At 43.4% G+C, this 17,355-nt stretch overlaps 1 protein-coding gene across 1 annotated transcript; it reads right to left on the bottom strand.

Moving 5' to 3' along the window:
• Positions 1-5,739: 5,739 nt before the first annotated feature.
• Positions 5,740-10,344, bottom strand: LOC134461790 (uncharacterized). Its single transcript, XM_063214667.1, has 8 exons — positions 10,126-10,344; positions 9,982-10,044; positions 9,043-9,747; positions 8,737-8,923; positions 7,742-7,863; positions 7,192-7,420; positions 6,546-6,698; positions 5,740-6,350 (listed from the first exon to the last, which is right to left on the bottom strand). Exons 2-8 carry the CDS (start codon positions 10,039-10,041, stop codon positions 6,079-6,081), a joined length of 1,728 nt encoding a protein of 575 aa, XP_063070737.1. The 5' UTR covers positions 10,042-10,044; positions 10,126-10,344; the 3' UTR covers positions 5,740-6,078.
• Between the last annotated feature and the right edge of the window lie 7,011 nt (positions 10,345-17,355).

Below are 17,355 nucleotides of genomic sequence, written 5' to 3'. Positions count from 1 at the left end.
GGTGAAAGATTTCTCGCCGCTGGTCATCCACACTTCCCACTCCACTCTGAGTGCTGCTTTGAAGGCACGATTCACGCTGATGTCGAGAGGTTGCAGGTACTTCGTTGTGCCGCCCGGGATCACAGCTGGGATGGAGTTGGTGCTCTTGATGGCTTCTTTCACGGAATCCGTGATGTGGGCTCTCATGCTATCCAACACCAGCAATGCCTTTTTTCGGCGAAAAAATCCCCCTGGTCGCTTGCCATAACATTCGGCCAACCACTCCTTCATCACGCTTTCGACCATCCATCCTTTCTTGTTTACCCTCACGACCACTCCGCTCGGTATCTTCTCTTTTGGCATAGTCATCCGCTTAAAGATGACCATCGGTGGCAGCTTCAGGCCAGATCCTGTGCAGCTCAGAACACAGGTGAAGTGCGTCCTCTCGTGTCCAGTTGTTTTCAGCGTCACTGAAGATTCACCTTTCCTGTTCACAGTCCTAGTGAGAGGCAGGTCAAACGTCAACGGCACCTCATCCATGTTCACAATCTCGTCCGGCCCGATTGAATGTTCCGCTATCTTTTCATGGATGAACTGGCGGAAGTTTGCCATCTTTTCCTCGTAGTCAGGAGGGAGTTGCTGGCACAGGGTGGTTCGCGCTCTGATAGACAGACCCTTCCTTCTCATAAATCTGAGGCACCACGATGGTCCACCACAAAAATCCTCAATTCCCATTTCCGTGGCGATGGTTTTCGCCTTCAGACGAATTTGAACAGTGGATATGCCTCGACCGTCGGCCCTCTGTGTATTCACCCAGTCCTCCAGAATGTTTTCAAGGTCGGGCCAACGACTCTTACAGCCCCTGAAGGCTTTCCTCGTCTTCTTACATTGGGAAAGTTCATCACGCTGCTGTCTCCAGCGTCTCACCATAGACTCGTTGATTCCCAGATGACGTGCTGCTGCTCTGTTTCCATCTCGGATGGCCAGATCGATAGCCTGCAACTTAAAAGTTGCATCATACGCCTTTCTACGAGCGTTATTGTTGTCCATCTTGAGGGAGCGTAATGTAGCGTAAAATGGCGGATCCGAAGTGTGACAACCTGAACGTTATCGCAACTTTTTGGTACATTGTAATTTAGTTCTAGAACTACGGTAGGGTCATTTTCATTGGTCAGACGCAGGCTGCCGGTTATGTTTTGGCGGTAAAGACGCGCCATGGCATAGGTTGGCCACTAGATGGGAGTGTTTAGCAACTAAATGCAGAGCCGCGTGTAGATTTCCCTTATTTTAATATAAGAACATCACAGATTGCCGGTAAAAATCCATAAATTGGCCGCATCGTCGTAACAGCCGCAGGGTGCAAAACGTGTGACAAAAGTAGCGGCTTATGGGCCGGCAATTACGGTACTACTGTACTGTATGCTACATACTGAATATTCACTGTAAATGTGTAGGCTTAATACTGCCATGTTTTGACCAACTGTTATTCTTTCTAGGGTGACGACGTGTGAAAGTACTGTATGTGCGAAAGTGTTGTCCTGATCAGTGTTGTGTTTTTGTTTCTGTATTTTTGTTTTAGCATCTGTTCTTGTTTCTGTACTGTACTGACTGTCCTGGGGACCCCCTCGAAAACGAGATATCCTATCTCAAGGGGCTTTCCCCCTAAACAAATAAATCAATTATTATATATTCTTTAGAGTTAATTTCTGGATTTTCTTTTTGATATTCTGTCTCTCCATATTAGAATACATATCATTAACATTAAAGACTGATCATGTCTTTATTAGTGGGCAAACCAACAAAATCAGCAAGGGATCAAATACTTATTCTCCTCACTGTATGGCATCACAGACGTCACTGGTGGGCACGTCACTGGCCATTCGCCTGCCAGCTCCTTTGCCTCCTCCTCAGAGAGGCAACTGAAGATAGATGTCTTTGTCTTCCTTTTTTTGGCAGGTCTTTAATGACTTGTGGGAGTTTGTCTTTGCGTCCCTAAGGAAGACAAAGCACAAATTAAGAATATACAGCACTGATTAGGTTTCATAGAATTTCACCCTGTAAGACACGGTCATGATGAACAACAAATGCACCAAAGTCACTCTCTGCAAACCTACCCCAAGCAAACCCCTGAACACATTTGCTGACATGTTCTCAGCGGCTATCCTCCTCCTGATCTCCTCCTCAGTGACTGTGGGTCTTTCTCAAAGCCTAGGCCAGTGTCTTTCCAAGTGTATCAGCCTAATTAGTCACACCCAGTGATTGGATACCCTTTATTAGTCACACCCAGTGATTGGATATACTGTAGACTTCACCAAGAAGTATCCAATCACTGGGCGTGACTAATTAGGCTGATACACTTGGAAGGACACTGGCCTAGACTTTGAGAAAGACCCAGAGTGTGCCTTGTTCTTGTACCTGCGAAAGCTGAGGCGGCCTGGGACCTGAAAACTGCTTGCCATCTCTGCCCTCCCTGCACAGGCCAGGGCGATACGCCCCTTGCGCACTCAGGATGACAAGGATGAGATGACGCTCCAGCTTCCATGCTCTCAGCCTCCGGAGTAATTGGCCCAGGGAGATAGTGAAGTGGTACAAGGACCTGGGGCCTCATTTATAAAACTTTGCGGAAGAAATGCGCCAAAAGATGGCGCACGCACGAATCTCAGGATGTGCGTGCGCAAGAAAATATTCAGATTTATAAAGCATGGCGCACGCACATTCCACGTCGATTTCCCTTTATAAATCCCAACAGACTCTGAAGTTGCGGCACATGTGCGCACCTGTGGACACACCCATAATTATCCATGAATATTCAGTGAAACGCCCAAAATGAATATTTACAGTTGAGGACGATATTATTAGCCCCCCTCCTGAAATTAGACATTTCTCTTGATTTCTCAGTAAGAATTACCATTATTCACCGTTTCTGTTATTCTGGAAACAAATACACTAATGGAGATAATGTTCAATGAGTTGAATTTGGATTTGTCTATTGTTACAATGATTTTAAACAAAAAAGGGCAAAGTGACAAGGACAAAATTATTAGCCCCCTGATCATTAATAGTCAATAAGGCGCCATTTATGAACCAAAACTGACAACAGGCTCTGATAAGTTGCTACCTAGGTTGGCTCGTGCCCCACTAGGGATTGGCCCGTTTTTTCACTGCAAAGTGTTCTAGCTGGTTCAAATCGCATGGATGCTGAGCATAGACATTAACCACAGACTCTCAGTGGGATTGAGGACTGGAATATGAGCGGGTGATTCCAATTCATGGTTTTAGTGTCCTTGAAGAACCTCTGAACTAATCTAAATGTATGCTTTGGGTTACAATGTTGTTGGAAGACCCAGAAATCCAGATTCAGACCCAGACTCCCTGTGTCTGAGTGAATAACAGACTAAACTTGATGCCCTTCCACTATGTGTAACTGTGGAAACTGTTAAAGGAACAGGCCACCGTGTTTCAATAATAAAGTATGTTCTTCTCTGACCTGAGATGAGATCCTCTGGACCTGACTCGTCTTCGGACGCGCCCCCATTCAGCAGCGCGCGCAGCGCAAACTCGTTAGCATTAGCTTGGCTCAGCTTTGTGGATGGACGCAAAGGGTGCCTTAGGTTAGGAGTGACCAAATCCTTCCACGTGTTCCCTATTAAAACTCCCCTGCATGACTAGTAAACCGATCCAAAAGTTGTTGCACAAAATGAAACCTGGCGATTTCCTACCTAGATAAAGAAATGGCACTGTAATGAAAGGCGTAGTAATACATTCGGAGCACTTCGACTTCGACGCATTGATATCTTCACTCCTAGTTCCCCCCTTTCACCCTCCCCTCCCCTCCCCGACTCGCTCACTTCCGTCAACAAAATAAATGAAGAGCTGCAGCCAACTGTTAGCATTTTAAACAATCGAAGCAGGTCATTGTGTATAGTCGTTTGAAGCAACAATGGACTCCGAATACATCGACGCTGAAGACTGGCTCACAAATGACCCAGCGCCGTATTTATTTGAGCCAGAGTTCTCACCGGAGCAGCTGGCCCAAAGAGCCCGGGAGAGGGAAGCTGCCAGCCAGGAGCAGGCTGGGGCCATAACACGGGCTAATGTGAACTGGTGGTGCAAGTGTGGCTGTTGTGAGCCCATGCCAACCGAAGTAGAGAGCATGTGTTGTGCGGAATGGGCTCAAGTTTTGCCCTCTGCTGCGGGCGTCAGTCACCTGGAAGACCCGACAAAATGTGTTTCCACAACCGAGGCGTTTGCTGCAATGGTCCACCCAGCTGTCGTGGAGTTTTTCTTTCGACGGGACAAAGTAAACTGGCGTAAACGACCGACACCGAGTGGACCTGATGGCCAGCTGTCCTCTGAGTAAGTGCTTTTAAATCATTCTTATAATCAGAGCTCTAAAGTAACTTCTTTTTATCACCAGTCAAAAGGCCGAGTACAGATGTAAACATTCACTCAGTGATGCGTCAAGTGGCTACCGTAATAAGTTGGTCTTCTTCTCTACTAGCCAAACTGAACTTTTACTAGCATTTGAATGGTTGACTGCTGTAAATAAAGAGCCCTGCTTATAATGCCCCTTCCAAAAAGCCCTAAGTCTATCTATTGTAATACTCCGTGATTTCTGTGATGATATGGCACTAGGGAGTCATTCAGGAATCGTATTGGAATTTGATTAGTAGCCTATTTTGTAAAGATAGTAGGCTACAAAACATTACCAAAACTGCCAAATAGGTAATGTCATATTCCTGTGATGTATGTTTTGGGGCTATAGTACAATATCACAATAATAAGGTTACTATCAGATTCTTGTTCTGCATGATAATCTCTGAAACCCCACAATAATACTGTCATATTCATATGTTGTTGTTTTTTTTTTTTACTGACTATACAACACATCTCTGTTTTCTCAGTCAGAAGAGGTTGGTTTGCTACCGCATAGTGTTGGAGTGGGGCCTGCAGGGTGAAACATTGGGCAGAGAACAGCGAAGACCATTGCCATCATGTGTGGTCAGATCCATCAGAGGGCTGTATCCGTCTGAGTCTGGTGAATATGTTGGCTTTCAAGAAGTACAAGAAGCTATGGAGGACATGTAGGTTAATAATCAACCACCAGCGCCCAGCACACTTGAAGTGGTGCAGCTGTATATCACGGAGTTATCTGTAAATAAAGTTATACTGTTATTCTTTACCCTATTGAGTGGATTCTGTTTTCATGCAACATGTATGTTCTTTACACTCTCACTCAGCAAGTTCTCCAGAGCATGGTGATCCCAGGAGACATCCCTGTACACAAGGTGTGGAAGAGTCACATGAGGGTTTACAACTTACATGCAGGGTCGGCATTTCCTTTATGCCAGGAGGCACAAGCGGAGTAGTGTGAAATTAGCTTGACAAGCCGCTGATGTGTATGTGAACACGGGGCCTTCATAACCTACAAGTTTGTGGAGTCTGTTTCTTACTATTTGAACAGACCTGCAAAACTCCTTATACAGGACTCCATGTCCCCTGGTGTAATGGCATGTCTCCAGAAGAACATGTGGGCTATAAGATTGGTTTGAATCTAATTGAAGTGTTACACCAATCAAAAAATACAATTGTGGCAGTATGTAAAACAGATTGCCCGCAATAGACTAAAAGAATGTACATGCATTTTCTTTACTCTGCAATACTTACAACTTTCAGCAATCGTGACACACCAGAAAAGAAACTACCAGGTCAATGGAACAAGTGAAATTTATTTACAAAAAAAAATAAGATGAACAACAGTGAAATAATAAGACAATTGTTTGCAAAAAAATGTGTGATTCAAAGGATAGTAACAGTTTGTAAAACAGATCGCCCGCAATAGACTAAAATAATGTGCATTTTCTATACTCTGCAATACTTACAGGTTGAACTTTCAGCAACCGTGACACACCAGAAAACAAATTACCAGGCCAATGGAACAAGTGAAATATATTTACCAAAAAAAATAAGATAAATAAAAGTGAAATAATAATACAAATTGTTACAAAACAATGTGTGATTCAACACAATGTTGCAACAGTCAAGAAAACGGGGACAGATGTGGTGTGGGGGACACATCAGTTGTTGAATCACACAGAATTATTCTTTTTTCGGTGGACCTCGAAACCTTGAGGTCTGTAACTTGTCAGCCTCCTCTTTGCTTGGCTTGGGTACTCTTGCGATATTGGCAGGCAGTTGAGGTATGACCATATGCGATGCTCTGTCTTTGGGTCTGACGGAGGGGTCAAGTCGTCTTTGCAGGACTCTGTCCATGAGGTCATTCCTAAATGCCTGGGTTGTCTCCACATACACTGGCCTGGAAATCCAACGCCCTGTTTGTTTCTTGTGAACGACGTTGGTTCTTGGGAGGCCTAAAAACATTGAGAACATAAACAAAAAAATAATTTAAATTTATTATGGGATGCACGTTTGGGATATTGTTCAATTAAAAAATGGTTTAATTGAACACTTGTTAGTCACATGCGTGTCATTTGTGCTGATAATGTTTATGTATGGGAAGGCAGATCTATTATTGCAGTTATTACACAACTTGGAGTATTACCCACCTGCTGCTGTTCTTGCTTGCTCCCGTTCACTGCAATGGTTCTCATTGTGGTCCATGATTGCGAGCATGGTTCGGGCCTTCATTGCAGGATACTCGAAGTGGAGTCTCTTTGGGCAGTATTTCAGGAGTGTGTTATGGAAAACCTCAAGTTGTCCTGAAAAATAAAGCAAAATAAACAAAATTGTTCAGTGGGAAAAGAATGAATAGAAGATGCGAAATGACAATGCACTGTGGTTAAAAATTGTGTCCATGACTCTTCTCTTATCCCATACCCTTATCATTAGTATACATGTAAAACTGCTTGATACACATATCAGTGGGGAGCAAGCTGGTCGACTTCAAAGGAGACTGGGCCAAGGACGACTGGAGCACACAGGATACGTTTTTCTGATTTTATCGTGGTGCTAGCATGACTAACGTTGACGCAGTGCATGTTCTTGACTCTGATAAAGACGCACTGCGTCGAAACGTTAGTCATGCTCTCACCACAATAAAATCAGAAAAAAACGCATCCTGTGTGCTCCAGTCGTCCTTGGCCCAGTCTCCTTTGAAGTGGACCAGCCTGCTCCAAACTGAATACAGTCCAGACTGTGAGCACCAAGAAAGCTAGAGCGCAAGTGACCTCCTCTCCTTAGTTGAACACATACCAGTGTGTTTGAACAGAGCCATTTGTTGAAGGTCCTTCCGGAAGCGTGTGATCGTCATCATCGTCTTCAAAGCCTTGTAAGGTGGGGAGATGGGAGACAGCCACATCTTGCGGTTCTGTTCCTCTGCAGACAGCTCTTGATGGAAGCACTTGTACTCAATGCCACCGTCCTCCCAGCGGTGGACCCCAGCGATGTGGTGTAAGAGGGACATCCATCGCCTGAACAGCTCCTGACAACATAAGAGTAGAGGCACATGCATGGCACGATAGATCACAGGGCTTTCTGTATTTCTGTCCACATGTTCTGAAACAGTCTACCTATGCCAAGGCCCAGATTGGTTTTGATGGAAAAGGTACTCAAATCACTATGTTCACTGAGGCCTATGGCCACTAACCCCCAGCCCCGACACTTTTTTGTAAAATGACCCATCATGAATAATCTGTAACACAATACACAGCATAGTTTACCATGATGTGGAAGAGTAAAGAGTTTCTGCGTATAGCATCTGCTCATAACAAGTTAACTTGGGTTATATATGCATGATTGGTACCTCTGGATCTCCACCACAGGTGCAACAGCTCCACCAAATGTGGTTACTGATGCTTCGGACCCACGGAGCAAGGTCTCTGTTCTCCCTTCTGTTCGATACATCCACCAGTTTCTTTCTAAATCCTGAAAAATAAAATGACTCAGTGTGAAATTAAGCTCAATAAATACCAGTCTTTTCTTTCATTGTACAGACTGAAGAGGCCCACATCTGATACATACCATGCATCAGCCACATCTGATACATGCAGATTTTTCAGTATAATTTGCAGCCATCTTGCATTAGTTTCTGTCGTTTATGGTCTCGTTTTCATACTACTGACAAGGACAAGCAAACTGGTGTACTGTACTAATGTCATGACTCGTTCACATATCGACAAGATACAGAATGCAGCATCCATAAGCATCAACGCAAAAGGTAAGTATGTAGGTAAGTAATATAGCCCCAGGAAAGTACATCATGGGAAGATGTTCAATCAAAAATATTAGGTCTTATTTTCGGGGGCCTTTACTCAGACACATCAATACATATGTTCAAGGTATTCTTTGTCTTTGAAGCTATTCATTCATCAAATGCTACACAAGATATGCATGCATGAGGTTGGCTACATAGTTGGGGGGTGCATATCACACATTCTGCAGCTCAATGTGGAAAAAAGTGGTGCTTGGTGTTGCACCTGAAAATGATTGTATAAAGGGCTAATCCAGGAATAGACTAAACTACACAGGTTCTCTGGACAGAAAAAAACACAGTCCATTAGGGTGCCGAGCCAGTGGGTGTGTTCTGGTGACTGGGGCCTGCCTCTGGAGACGTAAGACCAAACACGTGCATGACAGAAAATACCAAAGTCTACCAGTAGTGCAGTAGAGGAAAGAGCTAAACTGTCAGACTCAACAGGGCCGGGAGGCACAATTCTGAGCACAAGACATTCGTATGGGAAGCACCTGCAAAATAGGACAAGAGAATAAAGATACAGAATGGTAGCACGGATTACGAACCTTTGACAACATGCCACGGGTCAAACTGATGACAGATATGAGGATACTCCTCCCTCATAATTTTGCGGATTGATGGATGCCGATCAGTAGTCACCACTCTCACATCGATTCCCTCATTCAAAATATTTTCCAGGCCCTTTCTGAAGCCTAAAGGTTCCATCGCCGTGGAACTTGAGGCTTGGGACACCTGCAGAGCACAAATGTGTTGATAAGGAAATAATCAGGTCAGTCACATAGGTGTAATTTACATATTAGAGAATTAGTCGCTTATATTAGTTATTAATAGAAATGAATTAATTGGCTTACCTGTGTCAGCTCGAACCGCACAATTTGTTTGGTGGAGTCATCCATGAAGGAGTAGGTATTATATTTGCTAGAGTGGCCCGGGCTATCGCTTCTGCCATCACCACAAAGATCCACTCTTTCTCCGTCCGCAGTTTGACAGATGAGTCTGGCTTTGACGATGTCTTCCTGTGTAACATACGCTTCTTCGATGACAGGGAGCAGGTAAGCGCCCTGGAACACATTGAACCACGACTTCTGGGGCAACTGCAGGTTCACAAGTCTTGCCCAGTCTGCAATGTCTGTGTACGTCGCACCGGTGAAGACAACGGCAGCTTGTGTCACTATATTGTTCTCTGGCATGCCACGTACCTCAGGACATGAGTCCCATTGTCCCTTATGGCCATTGTTGCATTGCCATTTTATTTTTATCCGACTGCCACAGTGCGATACGGTCTGGTTGACATCACACATCGGAGAAGCGCAGGATGGGCACGTTTGGAATAGCTCCATGAGCTTGGATTCGTTGACTATCCACTTTCGTTCCTTCCATCCACTAGGCTGTCCTGATAGGCTCGTGGAACTTCCTGTGGCTGAGGTGGAGGGGCTGGTTTCTGGAACAAAGCTGGAATCTGCCGGATCAAGACCAGTCTCCGAGGTCATGCTTGCATCAAACAACGATGAGGTGGCACTTGTGTCCATAGCAGTAGCTCCAGTGAGGTGTGGGTCCTGGTGTACAGGAATGACATTAAAAAAATGCATTAATATTGTGGCTAGGAAGAGAGCATATTGATTATGATCTGTACTTTTTTTTGTTTTTTTGTTTCAAAAATACAAAAGTCAGGATAATCACGACTGTACCGCTAAACATTATAATAATGTGTAAATATGAAAAGAAGCAAAATAGTGTCTTTGTATTTTATGATGGACTGTCATTGGTATATTCTAAAATAGGCCACTCACCTCATAGTGAAGACTTCTTCTTGGGCTATGGGTGGCCATGGTGGTGGATGAAGATGCCATTACCTACACACAAGAAAGATGAAGTAAATACAGGCCACAGTTCAAATACTATGCCGTATCAACCCTGAATATTATTTAGCGTACCAGTGGCTTGGTCCATGTGGGAGCCAGTTTTACACCTTTCTGTTTCTGGGGGGTTGAATTAAGAGGACCCTCAGAATAGGCGTCCTCAGCTTCGAGCAGGTCCAGGTGTCCTTCATCAAACTGTTCCTGTTCAAAAATTGACAGTTCAGGTAGGTTAGCAGATTATATTATTTACATAAACATGCAGCATTAACTCTTTACGCATCACCTGCACTGAACTACCACCTCCCCCCTGTACTCAGTCAATTCACATTCAGGATGGCCCTACCAAAGAGCCCCACCCCGTACCAGGAGTCCAAACATTATCTAATAGTTCTAGAATGAACAGCATACAATTCTGTTCAATGTTATGGCTCCCACTACAGTAGTTCTGTGGTTTTCAAAGTGGGGGCTGGGAAAAGGTATAGGAAAAGAAATTAAATAATTAAGTTCAATAACTAAAGTAAACCATAATACACCATTAAAAAAACTGAACAATCTAGTGGGCACTGCCTCACACACCTAGACTACTGTAGGCCTATAGAAGAATTATGTCCACGCACTGCCTGCTGTTTGGTCATGATATGAAAAGGTAAGCTAGAGTGATGAACATGATATGAAAAGGTAAGCTAGAGTGATGAAGGGCTACTACAGTGTTATTTTCTTCTATGCAATGCTTATTGGTATGATATTTTCTGTAGGACTTTGGGTTTAGGAATGCATCAACTCTATATAGCCTAACTTAGCTATGACACCTGGATCACAGAAAGCACAAGAAAAATAGTGTGCTACAGCCCGTGTCAGGGGGGCTTGCTTGAACGTAATAACTAGCTCTAACTAGAAACCCTTCTCCCAATGACGACTCCGTTGACAAAACAGCCATCACAAGCACTGGGCTGTAACGCGAGAAGCTTTTCAGACTCCACCAAACAAACTGTTAGACAAGCAGTAAGAAAAACCCACCACAACAAAGTTACATTGTGATGGCTTTAGCTCACTTTTCATGTCATTCAACCAGTAACGTCTACGTATATTTGCAGGTCTCTGTAGAGCACCTTGTTGGTACAATTCGTCGGTTTGCACAAAATACAATCAGCTGTTCGACTAATGTAGCAATAGTGGTTGCCACTGCCAGACCAAAACACAATGTTAAAAAAATACTCTTACAATATCCTGTGATTCACTCCACTGTATCCGTATTAGATATCCGTATTCGCCTGCTAGAACCAAAGAAGGTGGCTTGAACCTAATAACTACAGCTCTGATACTAGCTAGTAGAAACGGTAAATAGATTGTGTTCCGATGACGACTCCGTGGACAAAACAGCCATCACAAGCACTGGGCTTATACCGGGAGAAGCTTGCCTTCAGTCTCCACCACAAAACAAACTGTTAGACAAACACAAAAACCCACAACTAAGTCACATTGTGATAGCTTTAGCTCACTTTTCATGCCATTCAATCAGTTACGTCTATTTGCAAGTCTCTGTAGGGCACCGATTTTGTAATACAGACGTCTATGTTGTGCTTACCGGCGTACCAACATTCAGTAGTGTTCAGCTAATGTAGCCATAGTGGTTGCCACTGCCAGACCAAAACAACACAATGTAAAAAAACAACAACACTTACAATATTCTGTGGTTCACGCCACTGTATCCGTATTCGCTGCGCTGATGGTATTGCTGCATCCTTCAGCCGTTGTCCTGAAATATTGTAGTCTTCTTCGGTAAAGTGTTCAGAGCAAACAGTCAAGCCTTTCCAAACCTCCGGCGGTGTTGCTGGGTCGATGTTCAACGCTGCAAACCAAATCTTCCGCCGTTTGTGGTCTTTGGGTATCCTGTGGAATGTTATCGGAGTGTATGTCCTCCACTTATTGCCGCAACCTCTCACACAACAGTGTCTTGGCATGATTGTTTGTACAACGAGGAAACTGTCACTGGATGCTAAATGCTATCGTGTATGGCCAGGTTGGTTGTATTGACGGAAATGAGTGTGTGTGAGTGGGGAGGGGGAGGGGGGAAGGAGGGAACTAGGAGTGAAGATATCAATGCGTTCAAGTCGAAGTGCTCCGAATGTATTACTACGCTTTTCATTACAGTGCCATTTCTTTATCTAGGTAGGAAATCGCCAGGTTTCATTTTGTGCAACAACTTTTGGATCGGTTTACTAGTCATGCAGGGGAGTTTTAATAGGGAACACGTGGAAGGATTTGGTCACTCCTAACCTAAGGCACCCTTTGCGTCCATCCACAAAGCTGAGCCAAGCTAATGCTAACGAGTTTGCGCTGCGCGCGCTGCTGAATGGGGGCGCGTCCGAAGACGAGTCAGGTCCAGAGGATCTCATCTCAGGTCAGAGAAGAACATACTTTATTATTGAAACACGGTGGCCTGTTCCTTTAAGCCTCATTAGACCAAAGAAGCATTGGACACCTGCCTAGATGATTGTTATTGACCTGGCCTCACCTGGAGGTTTTTTCCCCCCCAAGAAAGACAGTTGTTAGGGCTTGTCATCATATTGGGCTTTGGGGCCATCATCACAGAAGAACCCCTTTACTAAAGGCAGTGCATATCAGAGTGTTATTGAGCTTTACCTGTGAACATTTGAAAGTCAAAAATGAGTTTTGAACGTCTCTGCTTTCATCTGATGATATTCAATTGCACCTGCTTTGATGCATGAATTCTGCTTTTGTCAGGTGAAGAAAGGGATAGGCCTTGAATAGTTATAAGATGGTTTCCACAATTAAACATGGTGGTGGATGCATCATTCTGTGGCAGCCTCAGCCACAGGAAACCTTGTTTGGGTGTACGGCACCATAAAAACTGAAAATTATGATAGAATGTGGAAAGTGACCTTGTAAAAATATGCTCATAGAGGGAGTTAAGATCTTCACTGGATCTTTCAATAAGATAATAACCCAAAACTTGCATCCAAAATAGTTCAAATGTTCTTCAAGGATACTAAAACCATGGTCATGGAGTGGTTCAGACCTCAATCCTTCAGATAGTATTTGAAGAGTGCTGAAAATGAATGTCCATCCTCAACATCCATGCAATTTGGACCAGCTTAACTATTTGCAATGAAAAAATGGACCAAAATCCCTGGTAGGACATGTGCCAACATAGTTAACAACTAATCAAAGTGACTGGTGTAAATTTTTGTTCATAAACGGCACTGTATTGACTATTAATGATAAGGGGGCTAATAATTTTGTCCTTGCCAATGTTACCCTTTATTGTTTAAACTCATTGTAAAAATGGAAAAGTCCAAATTCAAATTATTGGATACTATCTCCATGGTGTAGTTTCCAGAATAACAGATTTATTAATAATGATCATAATCAAGAGAGATGTCTAATTTCAGGAGGAGGGCTAATAATATCGTCCTCAACTGTATATGTCTGTGTACGGCGTGCGGAAAGCAGACGAGATAGCCTATTTACTACATGTGGAGCAAACATTTTTATTAGCTAGGCCTAGAGAACGTTGGGCAATGTGGAGCAGTTAAGTTTGGGAAGTCGCACAAAAAACAAAATCCCTCAAATTGCAGCATGTTGATGGTTATGTCCGCAAAGGTCACGCTATACCAGAGGTACAAACAAACAAACACAAAAAAGGATGGCATGGACATGAACCTGCCAGGAGAACAAGAAAAGAACAAGAAAGAAGTAAAAACTGAGTGTGATCCATTTACTAACTACTCAATAAGACATTGACAGTAATCTCGCGTTTTCTCTCTCTCTCTCTCTTTGATTTTCTTCAAAGGGACGTTGGCAAGGTGCTCACTCTTAGCTAGTACAACTGAAATACAGTGTTTAGCGAAATATATTTAACTCGCAATATATAATTAAGCCTGTATAACACACAGAACAGGAACATATCTCCACATACTGTATTCTGAAGATGATATCCCATAGCTATATGATCGATCTCTACTGATCACTACTAAATTAAAAAATCTATCATCTTCAGAGGAAAAGTTGGTATTCAAAAGACTGGAATCAAGGCTAGTACAACTGAAATACAGTGGATTTAAAAAAACAAGACCGTACAAAACATAGGAAAACTTCAAAGCTTTATTGAGATGATATACTTATAAAATAAAGGCCACAGATACTGTATACACTGTAGATTATCAGAAGTATAATGTCTGCTGTCATTGCCAACAAAAGATATTAGACAAGCAATGTATGATTCAGCCTTTATAACACAGAGAACAGGAACATGTCTCCACATACTTTGAAGATGATATCCCATATATATGATTGATCTCTGCTGATCACTACTAAATTGAAAAATGTCTCATCTTCAGAATGGTATTCAAAAGACTGAATTCAAGACGAGCTAAGGAAAGAAGAACAATAATTTAATTAATACACAACAGGCCAATGTAATTCTGGATGTATTTATATTGTAAATGTTGAATGGGGATGCTCACCTCATCAAAGGTGAATCCAGCTATTTTGCAGTCACATGGCAAACCAGACAAGATCTTACGATTAAATCGTTCTGAGGAGAGAATAGCATCACAGTCAATTCAATGTCTACCAACAACATGTCATCATGCACTGCATATAGATGGCACGCTGATTTGAACCCACTATCGCTTGTGTCCAATACACATTTCCAAGTGAAGGTGTGCTCCACAACGCCCCGTGGAGCCCTATCTCACGCCTTTCGTAAAGTCTTCACGAAAATAATAGATTAATTTTCACGCTGCCTATTCACTTGAATTGCCCCACTGCTGCTATGGTTATCCAAACGTCTGCAGGGGCGGGGAGGGGGTGCTGACAGAACACTGCTGATACACTCGGGACTCACTTATTCAACGCCCTTTCGGTACTTACGCCTTATGTCCCCTAACCCTAACGTTAACCCTAAATTGCTTGTTTGAAATGTTTGATTACCATGTGACGGTAGGCTACCGAAAGGGCATCAAACTAGTGGGTCGCTAGGCAACAGTCTGGCAATTCAAGTGAATAGGCAGCCTGAAAATTAATCTATTTTTTTCGTGAATACTTCACGAAATGAGTGAGATACGGTTGCCCTGTGACAGGTTAGGTTTAGGGGTGGTTTTGGTTTAGGCACAATTTAGCTAGAAATTCGTCTAATCTCGCCGTCCTCAGCAAAAGTAAAGCAGCAGAAACATTGCTTTGCTGACAGGTTAGGTTTAGGGAGGGTTTTGGTTTGGCACAGCAAAGCATATTTGCGTTTAGTAACAGAAATGCGTTGTGGCAAAACAAAATCGCCGACATGGCGGGAAAACTGCAAACTTCGTCACGTGTCAAAAGTGCATGAAAGGGTTACATGCTGCCATTCCGACGTACCGTCATTCCGACATTGACGTTCAATTGTCGGAATGCTGATATTTTCTTCAGAAATGAAACGTCCCCTCATTCCGAATTTCAATTTTTCTTTTGTTGGAATGGTGGTATGGGTTTTTTTTTTCCAACATACCAGCATTCCGACACGCGATTTCAGCACCACACGCGTGGACAGCTCACCATGGAATAATAGGGCTGCACCAGCTGCAAAAGCCGAGAAAAAGACACACGCAAGTCAAGCCAGAATGATCGCACCCACTCAGTAATTTACTGATGATAAGGGGTGATGGCTCGTTGTGTAGCCGATATTTCATTTGCCAGTGTAAAACTGATGCTATTTGTTTTTGTGACAATTGCCTACACCGATATATCAAGTTCATTGGCTGAATAATGATCCCCAGGAGCGCAGGATATTTTTTGGGAGAGAGACCGCTCGTGTGTCGGCAGCAATCCCCCCCCCCCCCACCTCCTTTTTTTTTACATGTAAAAAAATAATGATCCCCACGAGCGCAGGATATTTTTGGGGAGAGAGACCGCTCGTGCGTCTTAACACTTGGCCGAGGTGAAAAGGGAAAAGCTGCCGAAAATAAAAAGCACAAAAGTGACAATTGCCTCAAGTTATTTTACCTTAAACCACTGAGAATGCTGTCAATCAAAATGAAGCCTCATAAGCTGTATTCAGGACAACGCTGGCATTCGGTTCGCTGACAGATGAACTTCAAATGATTTCAGCACCACATGCGTGGACAGTTCGCTGTGCGCCCCCCAGCTGCAAATGCCCGAGAGAGAGAGAGAGAGAGAGAGAGAGAGAGAGAGAGAGAGAGAGACCTACCTACCTGAACCTGGAACATGTGTGTCATGCTTTAAGTTTATTTATTTTGACTTTAAGTTTAAACAAGAGGTGAGAGTGAGAGTTCTCCATTCTGTCTTTTTGTTTCTTTATTAGTTTCCTTTGGTGGTGTGTGGTCGTGTTCCTGTGGTAGGCTTCAACATGAATAGCCTACGTTTTCTCTATGGAGGTTGCTGTGCCTATTCAGTGTTGCTTAAAGCAGCCAAATAATATTGACGCTCTCCCCCCTGAAATATTACCACACCCCTCGCGCTTAACTCCGAAAAACAGCGCGTACCCCAACATGCGTGATAGGCCTATATGCTAAATGGGGGGATGAGTCTTCCCCGACTTCAGTTTTGGTTTCAAAGAAACCACGGAGCATGGATTTTCAGAGCAACCATGTGAAAACCCCGGCAGTCCATTGAGATCCAAAACTGAACTTTAACTTTGAATTTAGAACCACGTGCCAAAAGTCCTCGTGCAAAAGCATCTCAAAATCTAACCTCAGTTTCGGTATTTCCTTTATAGGGTACATGTGCCTGCTTATCAGTGTGTCGGTTGGGCGGTGTTGTTTAATTCGATGTTTGTATGACCTGAGCTGAATGCATGCAAGCAGAATGTTTGGAGTGTGAAAGTGTTGCATGTGTTTCTTTGAACTTGGCGTTGTTGAATAAATGTGTGCGAGATGTAGGCCGAAGCTGTCTTCAGAAATTGTTTAAAACATAGCTGCTGCTAAGAACTGTACGAAGTGTCACTTTTGTGCTTCTTATTTTCGGCAGCTTTTCACTTTTCACCGCGGTCAAGTATTAAGATGCTTAAATAATAAATAATATCGCGCTCGTGGGATCATTATTTTTTTTACATGTTAAAAAAAGGAGGGGGTGGGGGTGGGGCGTGGATTGCTGCCGACGCACGAGCGGTCTCTCCCCCAATATCCTGCGCTCATGGGGATCATTATTCAGCCAATGAACTTGATTTAGGCTCTATTTTAAAGACAATTATGTGTGTCTGTACGTTGTACTTTGTCAGTGTCACTTTTGTGCTTTTTATTTTCGGCAGCTTTTCACTTTTCACCGCGGTCAAGTGTTAAGACGCACGAG

This window comes from Engraulis encrasicolus, chromosome 1, assembly GCF_034702125.1.
Source record: "Engraulis encrasicolus isolate BLACKSEA-1 chromosome 1, IST_EnEncr_1.0, whole genome shotgun sequence".
NCBI lineage: Eukaryota > Metazoa > Chordata > Actinopteri > Clupeiformes > Engraulidae > Engraulis > Engraulis encrasicolus.
This window is presented reverse-complemented; position numbering and strand designations above follow the sequence as displayed.

Excerpts from the sequence above, each read along its gene's own strand:
- LOC134461790 (XM_063214667.1), bottom strand. The coding sequence starts at position 10,041 with ATGGCATCTTCATCCACCACCATGGCCACCCATAGCCCAAGAAGAAGT. Across the intron at positions 9,748-9,981 it reads GAAGAAGTCTTCACTATGAG|GACCCACACCTCACTGGAGC; the intron begins GTGAGTGGCCTA and ends CCTGTACACCAG. Across the intron at positions 6,351-6,545 it reads GCAAGCAAGAACAGCAGCAG|GCCTCCCAAGAACCAACGTC; the intron begins GTGGGTAATACT and ends CAATGTTTTTAG.